Genomic DNA, 15,613 nt, shown 5'->3' on the forward strand with positions numbered 1-15,613 from the left:
AGATGGCAGAGAGCACATTCTTACCTTGCTCACACAGAAGCACATCGATGTTGGGGGGAATACTGAGAGCTCTGTTGGCTATGTGCTTCAGTAATGTGGTCTTCCCTTTGCTGGGGAAAAAAAGCAGTAGAAACTGCTAGGCATAGTTGTAAACAGGTATGTACAGGGTGAGACAAAAAAGATAAGACTGTGGCACCAATGATAATGATTTAGTGGCAATTGGCTACAGCTTCTTTCAGTATTGCACAGCAGTTTGCATTTATTCTGCTATATTATTGCTAATTTCTCTCACACTTTTTTCCAGGGTTTCGAGTAAGCACACTGCTGTAACGCTTTGCCAAGGACTCACTCGTTGGTTCTTTTACAGGCATTTGTCTAACACAGGGTCGACAACCTTTTTGAAAACGAGAGGTACGTATTGCAATGTGTACTGATTCATGTTAAGAGGGGTACATCTAATTATTTTGTTGTTGTTATGCCCACTAGCTTTTCACCACAACAGTTGTTTTGGTCATGTGCTAGAATGCCGACCTTTGAAAAATACTATTTTTAAGAGTCATTTCAAAATTGACATCAATCTAAGTGTAATTTGAATAATCATCATCAAAAACTCACTGGTAAGGTTTTTTTTTCCTTTCATTTGAATAAAAGCAACAAAAAAAATTGACCTATCTCACTGGTGAGCTACTTTTAGAAAAAAATTTAAACCTGAAAAAAAAAAAATCTATCTTTACCCATTTGGTCCTACCAAACCATATCTTCTTCCTGCCACTACAAGGAGGTCAGCGTTGACAAAAAGCTCTTTGCCGTGGGCAGAAATGCTGAACCTTTCCAGCTACACAACACAGAACAGGACTTTGAATGAGAGAATGAATACAATTAATGGGAAAATCTGACAGTGTAATTAGATTGTGTTTAAAAACACTAGGAATTCTTGCAGGATTCATAAAAGCAGACAATAACCTTGATATCAGAAGCGTTCTCCAGCATGGCCTGTCTGGAGGACATTTCAGCTTGGGAAATTGAGAAATCCCCCTCTAAGGCACTCTGTGCACGGAGGCTCGCCACCTGCCGCTCATATTCCATCTATAAACAAATGTGGACACAGACATGACAATCTAACACTACATAAACCCAAACAAAGAGATTCAACAGAGACTGAATAATTAATTTATCTCAACATTGAATGAAGTGTTTTTAAGTTATCAATATTCAAGATGTAATTTTATGAGTTTTAACTTTTTAAAACTTTTTAATTTCCCTAAAAAAAACTCTCTAAAAATTAAGTGTATTAATATTTAAAATAACAAGAGTTACATTCAGCCATTGGTCATTTAAAATACCTGAAGCAAATTATATATTTTTGCTTCACATCATGGATCAATATGTGGAGTCGAAAGGCAAATTACTGACTTTGACAATTAGATGGCCCGTGCAACAATAATTCTCGGGGTGGCTCGTTCCACCGATTCCATAATGACTAGACACCGATCTGATCGGCATTATCTGTATCGGTATTTTATGCTGATCGGCTTTCATGTCGTAAGTCGCCGATCCGATCAATGAAGTCATCGATCGGCTCCACACAAGACATTTAAATCCGCGTCTTTGTCGCTATGAATCCAAAAGCTAGTTTATTTTTAGCCTTGTCACGTGTCTTGTTGCGCAGTACTGTAACTATCTGACGGCCAACAGTTTTCAATCTTGTCGGTGAAAAAATACATCGTCGGTGTGGGACTATTTTGCGGTGTCGCAGACAAACAACACGAAAGTTATTTTGCAGTCTGTGCAGTCTGTGCACAACTGAAGTATGTCGTATGAAGTAACGTCATCTAAATGCTTCAACACAAATTTGATCTAGCACCTGAAGAATGTACACGAGGAGCATGTCGCGTTCAAGCAACACAGCGTGGGGGGAGAGAAAAAAAAAAAAAAAAGAAGTGTCAAACGGACTCAAACTCTGGACAACACACTGGGACAGTGATAAAGTTAGCTTAAGCATGTCATTAACAGTATTTATTAAAGTAATTTAATTGCAATAAAGTAATTGAATTACAGTAAGTTAGCACCCATTATTTCTGTCAGTTGCCCCCTAGAGGTCATTGGTGTTTTAACTTTTGTCTAAAATGCTAGAGAATAATTTGAGCTGGGACCGTCTCCAGCACGCCCGCAACCCTTGTGAGGATGAGCTGTACAGAAAATGGATGGATGGATGGACACAGTATACAGTACACAAGAATATACAATAAATGAACATGTGAATAGACACATCGCTCCATCTTGTGATCGGATCGGTGATCATTTTTTTTAATTTTTATTTTTATTTGTAAACTTGCTGATCGGTGATAGGCCCCAAAAATCCTGATCGTGTTATGCCTAACCTTCTCAGTGAAATACATTTCTGTATCCACAGGGTTAGGGTTAGCTCCAATCGCCACTTTTATCCAGATCCTCACCAAAATGTAATCGTTTCTTCCTTGGCCCATGTACCATCACTCAAGTTTCACAGACATTGGTTTTATATTTTGTGTGTCCGTGTAAACCTATATTCTATAAACAGGATCCGTCCTACTACGTCAACTGTTTTATGTCAACATGACTGCTGTTGATTAGTATTGTATGGTATAGTTAGTACATCTTACATCTTATTTTCTACTGAACTGATGGATTTTTTTCCATACAAACAACTTTGCCCTCTATATACTTCTACAGGACGTTGAAGTGAAGTTGATGAACATATTTTTAATTTACCATTTTTTTCTTCTTCTTTTTCTCCTTCTTGCTAAGGTTAGAAAAGGGGTCATCGTCCTGTTGCTGCTTGGCCTGCTCTGCGATGACATCCTCAGCACTCTGCTTTGACACACAAGACATTTAATACACAGACCCAGAAAAAAGAAAGCGCCAAAACGACTAAGCGCATACGAACCATCATCATGTCATCTATGTCACTGTTGGCCTCCTCGTCTTCATCATCATGACGAGATTGCTCAGCAGGTTTCTTTTTCTACATGGACATTTTGAAATTAGCATCATAGTGAAATGATAATTCATGAAAATGTACATTGGGAAAAAAAAACACCTGAAGCATATTACGTACAATTGCTTTGACTTTGTCCTTTGGCTTCTCATTATCATGATTTTCTGGTGACTATAATGTAAAAAAGTAAACAATTGTAAGGTTAAATTAGCACCCCAAAGAAAGTAGCATATACAAACAATATCGTAACCCTATAAACTGTCATACGCAAGAGAGGCAATAACTGGGCATGCAAGAAAAGGAAAAAAATACACAGAATATATAGAATTAAGAGTGAACTGATAAGATGTTGAATTCGGGAAACACTGAAACAGCACCCGCAGAGCACCCACCTTCACCTTAGGTTTAGCTTTATCTTTTTTCTTGCCCTTCTCAGCCTGCAAGATGCACAAACTGTAGCGTTACACTCATAAAATGATAATTTGTGTTAAAAATATTTTACGATTTAAAAGATACACATTTAATTCCATCGTTTAAACCCTAATTCCAATGAAGCTGGGACACTGTGTAAAACGTAAATAAAAACAGAATACAATGATTCGTAAATCCTTTGTCTATATTCAACGGAAGACACCACAAAGACAAGATATTTAATGTTCAAATTGATGAATGTTATCATTTTCTTGTTTGTAAATAGTATTTCTCTCATTTTGAATTTGATGCCTGCAAAACATTCCCAAAAAAGATGAGACAGAGTCAACAAAAGACTGGGAAAGTTGAGAAATGCTAAAAAAAAAAACAATAAAACACCTGTTTGGAACATTACACAGGTGAACACGTTAATTGGAAACAGGTGAGTGTCATGATTGGGTATAAAAGGAGCATCCCCAAAAAGCTCAGTTGTTCACAAGCAAGAATGGGGTGAGGGTCACCACTTCGTAAACAACTGCGTGAGCAAATAGACCAAGTCTAAGAACAATGTTACTCAATGTACAATTGCAAGGAATTTAGGAATTTGAGCCCTCATGCGACACTGCATTAAAGTTCACACTTCAGAAAACCATTTCTCATTAACACAGTTTGTTGCTACAGCTACAAATGAAAGTTAAAACTCCACCATGCAAAGCGAAAGCCATACAGTATATCAACAACACCCAGAAATGCTGCCGGCTTCTCAGGGCCCGAGCTCATCTGAGACAGACTGATGCAAAGTACAAATGGGTGCTCTGATTTGACGAGTCCATATTCAAATTGTTTTGGGAAATCATGGACGCCGTGTCCTTCGGAAAACAACCATCCAGATATCAGCACAAAGTTCAAAAGCCAGCATCTGTGATCGTATAGGGGTGTGTTAGTGCCTATGGCGAGGATAACTTGCACACACACATTACGCATTATGAATGTGTTACAACAACGTGGTTTCGCAGTAAAAGAGTGTGAATACTAGAATACTGTGTGGCGCATTATGAAGCCCAAAATACGACGTCAGAGACGCCTGGACTGTGAGCAACTGAAGTTGTACATCAAACTAGAATGGGGAAGAATTCCACCGACAAAGCTTCAACAATTAGTGTACGGAGTTCCCAGACTCTTACTGAGTGTTGTTAAAAGGAAAGGTGATGTAACACCTGGCCCAAACATACCCCTGGCCCAGCTTTTTTGGAACATGTTGTAGGCATCAAGTTCATATTTGGGGGGGAAAAAAAATATAAAATATATTGTCTTTGTAGTGTATTCAATTGAATCTAGGTTGAAAAGGATTTGCAAATCATTGTATTCTGTTTTTAATCTACGTTTTACACAACATCTAAACTTGATCGGAATTGGGGTTGGTACATGTATGATCATAAACAATTAAAATATGCTTCTGCCCACTGTCATACATTTTAAATACACTTCTTATTTCCAGTATCTCATGCTTGGGTTTTTGTTTTTCCAGTTTCAAATTCAAATGCTTTTTCAAATACTCAAAAATAGCTAAAAAGGACAATGGTTTATACTATTTATAACATTAAAATACTTACACATGCACATATACAGTGGATATAAAAAAGATACACACTGCTGTTCAAGTTCCAGGTTTTTGGGCTGTGTGCCCCTATAACCTGTGCAAATCTTTGAGAGGGGGGAAGTAAAAATTAACTGAAATAATTAGACTTTACGCCGATCTGATCAGTGTTATCGGTATCGGCCGATAATTTCCATTTTATGCTGATTGGCTTTCATGTCACAAATCGCTAATCCGATCAATGACGCCATCGATCATAAATAAAAGGTCAAACTGACAAACTCTGGCCAACACCCGTCCATATAGCTGGGACAGTGAGGAAGTTAGAGTAAGCATGTCATTAACAGTATTTATTAAAGTCATTTAATTGCAGTAATTACATTAAGTTAGCACCCATTATTTCTGTCATGTTGCACGCCCGCAACCCATGTGAGGATAAGTTGTACAGAAAATGGATGGATGGATGGATGGATGGATGGATGGACAGAGTATACAGTACACAAGCATATGCAATAGATGAACAATGAACATGTAAATAGACGCATCTTGTGATTGGATCGGTGATCGGTTATCGTTTTTTTAAAACTTGTTGATCGGTGATCGGCCCCAAAAATCCCGATCGTGTAAAGTCTATAAATGTGGTTGCACACTCTCTTACAACTGGGAATGTGGCTGTGTTCAGAATTAACCAACCACATTCAAACTCATGTTAAATGGGAGTCAGCACACATATGCCACCATTTAAAGTGCCTCTGATTAACGGCAAATAGGTTCAGTTGCGCTAGTAGGCATTCCTGACATTTATTTTACTTTATAGCAGAAGCTTGAAGGTTTTGTGCTAACACTGACTAGTATTTGGTACTGGTCATAAGTCTCCTCCACCTTGACTAAGGCCACAGTTCCAGCTCAAGGAAAATGGCCCCAAAGCACGATGCTCCTACCACCATGCTTCACTTATAGTGTATGGTATGGTGTTCTTTTGGTGATGACCAATGTTGTTTGTTCCAAACATACCTTTTGGAATTATGGGCAAAAAGTTTAACGTTGGTTTCATCGGACCATAACACAATTTCCCACGTTTTTATTAAAAAGCCAGTACTTTCAAGGAAATCATGCAGCTCCTTCATTGTTGCTGTTGGCCTCTTGGCAGCCTCCCAGTTTTCTTCTAATATTTTGGGGAGTACTTACAGTTTTTAGCAATGTTACTGTGCCATATTTTCTCCACTTGATGATGCACGGTCCAAAAATATCTGGCATCGCATCGCCAAATGCGACGTAAAATGAGGTCATTGGCGATGCATTCCTCAATTTCCATTACTACAATATGCTATGCATGTTTTGAAAGTTTACACATGCATCTGTGGTACTCTTTCTAGGCATGAAACCATACTGTTGCTCGCAAAGTCTAGCCTCCACTACTCTTTCCCATAACTTCATTGTGTGGCTCATCAACTTTATTCCGCTATAGTTCCCACAGCTCTGCACATAACACTTGTTCTTAAAAATAGGCACCAGCATACTTTTCCTCTATTCCTCAGGAATCTTCTTAGCCGGTAGAATTCTGTTGAACAAGCTGGTCAAAAACTCCACAGCCACCTCTCCTAGATACTTCCAGACCTCCACAGGAATGTCATCAGGACCAACTGCCTTTCTATTGTTCATCCTCTTTCATGCCTTTGTAACTTCCCCCTTACTAACCATTGCCACTTCCTGGTCCACCACACTTGCCTCTTCTACTCTTCCTTCTCTGTCATTTTCCTCATTGATATACTCCTCAAAGTATCTATCCAGCACATTACTGGCACCAGTCAACACAATTCCATCGCTATCCTTAATCACCCTAACCTGCTGCACATCCTTCCCATGTCTATCCATCTGTCTGGTTAACGTGTATAGATCGTTTTCTCCTTCTTTAGTGTCCAACCTGCCATACATGTCATCATATGCCTCTTGTTTGGCCTTTGCCATCCCTACCTTTGCACTACGTCGCATCTCGATGTATTCTTTTCTCCTCTCCTCGGTCCTCTTGGTGTCCCACTTCTTCTTAGCTAACCTCTATCGTTGTATGATTTCCTGCACTTTGAGGTTCCAACACCAAGTCTCCTTCGCTCTTTTCCTGCCAGAAGATACACCAAATACTCTCCTGCCTGTTTCTCTGATCACCTTGGCTGTAGTGGTCCAGTCTTCTGGAAGCTCCTCCTGTCCACCAAGAGCCTTTCTCACCTCTTCCCAAAAAAACACACAACACTCTTCCTTTCTCAGCTTCCACCACATGGTTCGCTGCTCTGCTTTTGTCTTCTTAATCGTCCTCCCCACCACCAGTCATTTTACACACCACCATCCTATGCTGTCTCGCCACACTCTCCCCCCCCTACCACTACCTTACAGTTGGTGGCCTACTTCAGATTACATCATCTGCACAAGATGTAATCCACCTGCGTGCTTCTACCTCTGCTCTTGTAGGTCACCCTATGTCCGTTTCTCTTCTGGAAAAAGTGTTCACTACAGCCATTTGCATCCTTGTTGGAAAGTCTACCACCATCTGTCCCTCCAAGTTCCTTTCATGGATGCCGTACTTTACATCACCCTTCACAAACATGTCCATTACAATCTGCACCAATGACAACTCTCTCTGTCTGGGATGCTCAGAACTACTTAATCTAGCTCCTTCCAGAATGTCTCTTTCACCTCTAGGTCACATCCTACCTGTGGGGCATAGCCGCTAATCACATTATACATAACACCCTCAATTTGAAGTTACAGCCTCATCGCTCGATCTATTTTCACCTTCAAGACATTTTTAGCTAACTCTTCCTTTAAAATAACCACTACTGCATTTCTCTTCCCATCTACACCACGGTAAAATAATTTAAACCCTGCCCCTAAACTTCTGCCTTTCCACCTGGTCTCCTGGACACACACTATATCAACCTTTCTCCTAATCATCATGTCAACCAACTCCTCTGAGATTTTTCCTGTAATAGTCCCAACATTCAAAGTACAGTATGATGATACAGTATGGAATTCTTTAGATGAACGGTCATATTTGTTTGGCAAAGTTTTAAGCTGGATGCCCTTCCTGAGGCAACCCTCTGCATTTATCCGGGTTTGGGACCGGCCTACAGTTTGCACTGGCTTGTGCCCCCAATAGGGCTGCATTTTTGTGTCAACGCATTATAACTCACTAATCATCACCTCCATGGCCCCTTGTCATTATCACCAAGGGAGGACGAGGGGGAAGAACATTAACTAGCGCGCGAGCCAACTGTCCTTTTCCCCAATTTCCAGTGTTTTAAAAATTTAGGTTAGAAAACCATACAATGAGTCAGAAATGTAGTACTTAGTGGAACCTTTTTTCAAAATACTGTCCAAAACAGCGTTTTGAAAAATTGCTTTACAAATCTCAGTAATTGCTGTACAAAAATAATTTTGTATAGCAATAAATGCTATACAATTGGTTTTTTTTGTATTTCGGACCCTGTGATGACCCTTTTCACTGTGTTCCATGATATGCCTATTTGATGACTTGGAAATTCTTTTTTTTACCTTTCTTCTGACTGATAAATTTAAAAAATAATGTGTAATCTGATGTTGTGGAAGCTCTCTGTGGACCATGATTTGTGCTGTGAGATGTGACTACAAAAATGTTTGGAAAAGCCTACTTGTACAGCTGAACTATATTTGGGGTTAATCAGAGGCACTTTAAAAAGTGGCAGATGTGTGCTGACTCCCAGTTAACATGTTGAATGTGACTGTTTAATTCTGAACACAGTCACATCCCAAGTTATACGAGGGTGTGCACACTTGCGCAACAACGTTATCTCAGCTGTTTATTATTACTTGCTTTCGCTAAAAAAGTTTTTATTTCAGATAGGTTTTGGAGTGATTTAACTTGGTCTTATTGTATATATCACAAAAAAAAAAACTAACCTAACCCTAATTTGAGCAGGGGTGTGTAGACTTTCTATGTCCACTGTATGTACACTACGAGGATATGAATATTCTCCCAACTATTCTATTTAAGCAAATGACATGAAACAAATCAATTAAATTCACTTGACAAGATGTGAAGCGCAACATGGTACCTTTTTTTCCGGTTCATCTTCCTCATCCAAATCGGAGTTGTTTTCCTCATCACTCATGCCCTGGCGGAGAGCTGCAAAAATGTTACCACCCTGAAGGACAACACACATGCTTTACACAGCTAGCATGTGAAGAATGATTGGCAACGGTGGTGGTAAACAGGCAATGGCAAACCTTGTTCTTCTCGTTTCCTTTCTTAGGGGCAACAACTAAGGGGAGAAAGGGAGACACTTTCTTTAATAACTGTAATGACTAAATATGACAACAACTTGGTCACCAGTCTTCCTACCAGGCTCATCTTCCTCATCACTCGCTTGTACTGAGAGCTTTTTTAGCTTCAGCATCACATCTTCATCGCTCTCATTATCTGCATCTCCAATTTTTCCTTTCCGCCGCTCCTTCTTCTTTTTATGAGGCTGAAAAGATGTCATCGGGAACACTGAATATACAGCTGCTTCCATATAGGATGTCAACACATTTGACAACACTGACTTCGTTGATAGGGCACGGAATACACGTAAATACAGAACAGATAAAATCAACAATATGCAAGTATACGGCTCACTGAGCTCCCCTTTTCCTGCCAATTCAAAAGATTCTAACACTTGTATGAAAGTAGACAATGTTAATGTTACCTGAATAATCGTTTGTATAGTTTAATAACTGTTTTATGTTGGTGACTATTTGACCGTGGACATTATTTAAGCCCCTCACACACTGTTCATCTAAAATGTTTTTTTTCCCCAACTTTTTTACTGACCCGCTTTTGTGTGCATAAGGTACTGATGTGGGATACCGGGGAAACAGTTTAATAATAAGAATAATATAGTGGAACCTCGACAGAACAGACTAATAGGGTTGGGGGGTTGTCCGATATAGCCGATTGTCCATGATATTTAAGCACTTTTTTTAAGGTCATATGCACCCATATTACTGTACAGTACAAAATTAATGTTTTGTAGGTTTTTTTTTTAGTGTCCTAAAAACCCAGTAACAAGACAAGGTTATTGTAAATAAATATAGAAAAAGCTTGGAAATGTTTGAAAGTGTCACATTTCATCCAAACTTACCACCGGTGTGCTTAGTCTGACATTGTTGACACGCGTTGACACAGTTCTCATCATAGACGAGTCGCTTTCATGAGCGGCAAGGAATTCGTGTACCATAGACAATAGATAAAGCTATCACGACATGGCCGCCACGTCAATGCCCCACATTTAACATGGCTAATAGAATTTGATCTATTTTATTTGTATATCTGTGACCCGAAAATACATCAGTCCTATTCTCTGCCTGCAAGTGCACCACAGCGCCAGTAAACAACAGCGGCCAATTCTGGAACTAACAAACTTTGTCAACGGCAGTTTAAATGACAAATGGAAACTGTTTTTGGACACATTGTTCAGTATCTACAGTCTGTTTTATCCGATATCCGTTATATCGGGATCCGTTTTGTCGAGGTTCCACTGTAATACCGATAAATCATAACATTTCAAACGGTTAGTTTTAATTAAAGTTCAAAATTTTCAACGAAACAGGCGGATAGCTGCCAGGGTGTAGGGAGATTGTGAAGTTTAAAGACCCACACTCCTTTGTGTTGAGGCAGTTGTCGCTGTCACGCTGACTTTGCCACACACCTAATTATCTTATTTCCGTGCGGGAAGCTGAAAATGCTGTGTGAATGCGCACTCTGGACACAGCAATGTGCTGCTTCCACAAATTCTATCTGAAAGAAACATGCACAGAAATGCTGGCTCTACTGTTATGCCCCTAATGCGCCAATTTACTGGGAAAGGTTTATATTTTCATTATTTCCAATTTGGGATGGGAATAGTAATTAAATATTTAATTGATTAGGAATTCTGACATTTCTGTGGAATAGATGTTTCAGAACATGAAGCACCTCAAGCTTACAAGATGCACATGACTACTAACAAATCAATGCAGAACACACACACACAAAATATTTAAAATTACAGAGCAGTGTTTCTCAGTGTGGTACGCAGGTGCCCTCTAGTAGTATGCAAAATAATCACTGAATTAAATGTTCAAACTGCATGTTAGAGTGCCTTACCGTAATTTCTCATGTATAATGCGCACCCCCAAAGTTGACCTCGAAATTCTGGAAAACCTTTCAACCTATGTATAATGCATTTTTACAATGCACGATTTTGCTTCTACCCGTATGATCAAAACATGAAGTATCATCTGTATTTTGTTAGTTTTTTCAAATAATTATTCTGAAGTTAAGCACTTTATTTGAAGACATACTTTCTTTTTATTTACTTGCTCTAATTTTGAAATTCACCGCCCAACGTTAATTTAGTAAATGAGAAACCACAGTTGTGCTCATACGTATGTTTGATTACCAACGCAGAATTTGTAAGATGTGTACAATTCTTTACAGAAAACATGAAGGACCAGGAGAAACATTTTATTTTAATGGGATTCAAATTCAACTGTCAAGCATTTCAGAAAAGCATCATCATTAAACAAAACATAACCCTAAGGAAATTAATGATGGTTGTTGTTCAGTCATCAGCCGTATTTAAAAAATCAATAAATATATATTATATATAATATATATATATATTATATATATATTGTTACAGTGGCTGACAATAATTCTATAATTAGGAATAAAGCCTCTACCTTGTTTTTTCTGCACACCAACTATTACAGGCCAAATATGCTACTGTATTTATGTTCTTCATTATGGTGGTACTTGGAGAGCCAAGTATTTTTGAGATAGTACTTGGTGTAAAAGGTTTGACAACCATCACATCGAGAAAATTTTATTACTTTTTAAAAGCCCATCCCTATTTTATGGGAAAATGTGTTCAGAATCTGAACAAATTAGGTTCTCCTGTGGATAGGAACAGATTGCATTCGACTTTAGGGGTTTCACTGCAGTTAACAGTGCTTTACCCATAAAAAGAAATAACTTTTATTTCATTTCAAATCATTGTTTCATAAAGGAGGTAAGCGGGTTCTTGGAAAAAAAAATAGATCAACTGCTAAAATTTAAGAAGAATCGGAAGAAACAACTCAATGGATGGGTTCAGAGAGAATACCTGTTTAGCATCTTTCACAGGAACCTCAGCTTCCTTTTCAGGTATGTCGTCTGTCTGGAGCTCCTCAAAAAACTGGAGGAAAACACAGTTTACAGCAAATCAAATAACCCAAAGTGGGCCAGCGATGAAACTTTAGATAGGTAGATTGGACACTCAACACTTGGGCAAATACTCACACTCTTTTTCCCCTTTTTATCTTTCTTCCCCTTTTTCACAGCCTTTTCTGTGGGATGAAAGAGAGTTGGACCTCAAAATGTGGAAAACTTGTGAAACAATTGTTAGATATTAGGCCACCGCACTAGAAAAATTACAGCAAACATTAAGTGTCTAAATACTTGTTATACCCCCCTACCCACCCTTGAGAACTTGCACGCTGCCAGAACTAAGACAAGAGCGTGCAAAATCCTCTCTGACCCTCCACATCCCGGTCACCGGCTCTTCCGGCTCCTTCCCTCAGGTAGGCGCTACCGATCAATGCAAACTAGAACTAGCAGACATTCCAACAGCTTCTTCAACTCCTTAAACAGCTAACCTACAATTCCATTGCAACATGCTGGCAAATTTTTGTCTTTTTGTCTTGAGTTTGTGGTCACATTTCTGTCGGGCCAATTATATATTGCTCGTGCACTCACTGTAGTATTCTCAAAATCAACATTGTCCCAGACTATCATACTACTCGCTTGAAGTCTCGGCACTCTTTCCACAATGGTCATTGCACCGGACTATTGTAATATTAGTCATTCGAACTGCTCTAAGTGCTAGAGGAGTCTGCATCTTTTGCACAATTGTCCCAAAAAATAATAATGTACCGGCATTACCAGATAATACGACGTAAAAAATACGTTAAGACAGAGAGACATTAAAATCAACCGATGTTGAAATTTTGATTGATAGAGATCTTGAGGTCCTTCAAGGCGAAAAAAAAAAAAGACCAAACAGCATTAATGACGCCGAAGCAACTTATTCTGAGAAGCAAGATATTCCCTATGTACTTATTTGAGAGATTTTTTAAAAATGTGGTTGGCTCCAATAATTATTAGTGGCGATTGTGTTGTCTGTGCCAGCCTAAAAAGCACCACCTTCTGGCATTCAAAACTTCTCCGTCAGTCTAATCTGGGGTGGACTAAAAAAATAAAATAAAAAAAACATATTGGTAAAAGGTAAGGTGCATTTTTCAAGTTATTATCAGTAGCTAGGTTAGCATTTTTTTGGCTAGTCAGTTTAGAATATTAGCAAAATTAGGGGAACATTTTTTTTTTAGTTTTGCGAGCATAACAACCTGATCAACACTTGCCAGTTTAATTTCTTTTTCTCAGTACGACCACTAAAAGTTAATAAGAGGGACAGTATTTTGTGTGCAATAAGGTTTTAAATCAAACCGTTATTACAACGATATTGTACAGAATAGACAGTAAAATTAAGTACATTTCAGAGTCTGTACTTTTATCGGAGGCTTTTTCTATACAAGTATCTGTATTTTTATCTTATGTACTGTATAGAGATTTTGAGTACTTTTGCTACCTCTGCTGACGGCCGTCGAAAGCCCTCAGTGAATTAGCTTCACATTGCTGAATTGTTCACGTGCTCTTTAGCGGTAACGTATTCCGCAGTATTTTACGACATAAATACTTTTTTTCTGATGCGCGACAGTAATCCACGCAATACTGAAAAGAGTCCAACAAGCATCAACGAAAGTGTCATTACCCATGCCTATTACAGCATTGCATCATTTTCATGACTCGCCAGACGCGTCACTGCTAGCGAAGAGTTTAGTTCACTTTTGTTTTCGATTCAAACCAATACTTCCAGTGGTGTAAATAGTCATAAATATCGCGGCTCTATATGCGCATTTGGCCGATTTCATTATTTATAAAGACATTTAAGCCCCATTGAAGTAACTTGGGTCCTGCTTGCTGTTTTAGTTAGCAAAGTTAACGTTACACTAATGATGCGATGATGTGCAAGCCAAATAGAGCCAAACAATTCAGAAGGTCCCACGTTAAGGACTGAATATACACTACTGCTATACACCAACAAGTTCATATTTGACATTTGTTTTATTTGATACTCTTGAGCTATCGCCGCCAGCTGCTGCTAACTTGGCTACCAGGCCACCCTAATAACCACCATATCTGACCTGTTGTCGGGGTATCTTCATCGCCCACCCACTGTGCTTCTTCTTTCCCTTTTTTAGGCATTTTGTTCCGTAAACTGACAGTTTATCCAAAACAGTTTATCCGAAGCCGGTATCAAGACTACAAATGTCATGCGGCCCGGCAAAGTGAAGCTACTTCTTCTTCGTCTGCGTTTTCTTATTGGTATTTAGAAAACCAGATAAATGGCGCATTAGCGCCTCTAGCTGGACTGGAGTGTAGATTGCGCGTGTCCAAGAAAAAAATGCTTTGAAAACAACAACAACAATACAAGCGATAGACCGATGTTTTGTCAGGGCGGATACCGATTATTAGTATTCAAGGAGTCCGATAACCGATATTTGGAGCCGATATTCATTTGCAGTAAAAGGGAAAATATTGGCGTCAAAGTTTTTAATAATACAAACTTCCACACTTAACTTCGTTTAAATTCCTTTAAGAATGTGTTTATTCAACACCTTTTCAGATTTAGATGTTCATTTTTTTAAACACTATTATTTTAGACAAGACATATTTGTTTAAAATTCTAAAAAGTGCAGGGAGCTTCCAGGCTCAGCAGCATATCTTACAAAGTTAAATTAAAACTCCCTCAAGTTTTGCAAAATTTCAATGTAACTGAAATGTTAATCTTTGACTTACATTTGTTTTAAGTTCAAATAAATGCAAAAAAAAATGCAGTTCAGCAACATCTCTTATAAAGTCCACATAAAAATTAAATAAATAAAGAAAGAAAGAAATAAAGATGTTTACCCAGTTTTAAATTGATCTGTTATATTGCCCGTCAGATAAAAAAAAAAAAAAGAAAGGCAGATGCCAAAATGTGTCGAAATGCTGCATATTGGCGCCGATTAGTCCGTGTAACTCTAAATAATACATAATAGATAGCCTTTCTCATCATTTCTTTCGTATTTACCAAAGCACCTTCCTTTTGTTATTATATCGGTTGCAGTGGAGTAGCATGTCCTATTGTTTATTGTTGCGATAAAGTGATTGCATTTTGCTGCGTTTGCGCATGTATAATGTTAGACTTGATCAACTCTAACATAATACTATACTATAACATCACAGGTCTCATGAGACCTGTGTCTGATGTTGTCGCTCCCTTCTGACCCGATGTGTTCCTGCCATAGTGTGTATGTTCTTAACAGTCCAGGTACATACTTGTGAATCCATGTTTTTGTGTCTTAGTGATAGTTTGCTTAGAATTTAGACTGTGTGTCGTGGCACTTTAGTGTGCCTTGAGAGAAATATTTCAATTTCACTTAATTGGTTCAAATATTATTTATTTACTACTACTGTGTCTTTGCTCAAACATCAA

At 38.5% G+C, this 15,613-nt stretch overlaps 1 protein-coding gene across 4 annotated transcripts in view; it reads right to left on the minus strand.

Moving 5' to 3' along the window:
* Positions 1–14,464, minus strand: part of abcf1 (ATP-binding cassette, sub-family F (GCN20), member 1) — a 27,005-nt gene extending 12,541 nt beyond the window's left edge. The window contains exons 1-13 of one of the 4 annotated variants that reach the window (XM_061759768.1): positions 14,280–14,464; positions 12,319–12,365; positions 12,143–12,214; positions 9,358–9,484; positions 9,243–9,277; positions 9,071–9,160; positions 3,376–3,414; positions 3,098–3,148; positions 2,927–3,004; positions 2,752–2,850; positions 964–1,086; positions 735–835; positions 25–110 (exon numbers count right to left, since the gene is read on the minus strand). In XM_061759768.1, the coding sequence (XP_061615752.1) occupies positions 25–110; positions 735–835; positions 964–1,086; positions 2,752–2,850; positions 2,927–3,004; positions 3,098–3,148; positions 3,376–3,414; positions 9,071–9,160; positions 9,243–9,277; positions 9,358–9,484; positions 12,143–12,214; positions 12,319–12,365; positions 14,280–14,340 (1,009 nt within the window). In that variant the 5' untranslated portion in view covers positions 14,341–14,464. Of the gene's footprint in view, positions 1–24; positions 111–734; positions 836–963; positions 1,087–2,751; positions 2,851–2,926; positions 3,005–3,097; positions 3,149–3,369; positions 3,415–9,070; positions 9,161–9,242; positions 9,278–9,357; positions 9,485–12,142; positions 12,215–12,318; positions 12,366–14,279 lie in introns of all 4 variants that reach the window. The other 3 variants (XM_061759767.1, XM_061759769.1, XM_061759770.1) reach the window with 3 other exon arrangements.
* Between the last annotated feature and the right edge of the window lie 1,149 nt (positions 14,465–15,613).

The sequence above is a fragment of the Phyllopteryx taeniolatus genome, chromosome 21, assembly GCF_024500385.1.
Source record: "Phyllopteryx taeniolatus isolate TA_2022b chromosome 21, UOR_Ptae_1.2, whole genome shotgun sequence".
Lineage (NCBI taxonomy): Eukaryota > Metazoa > Chordata > Actinopteri > Syngnathiformes > Syngnathidae > Phyllopteryx > Phyllopteryx taeniolatus.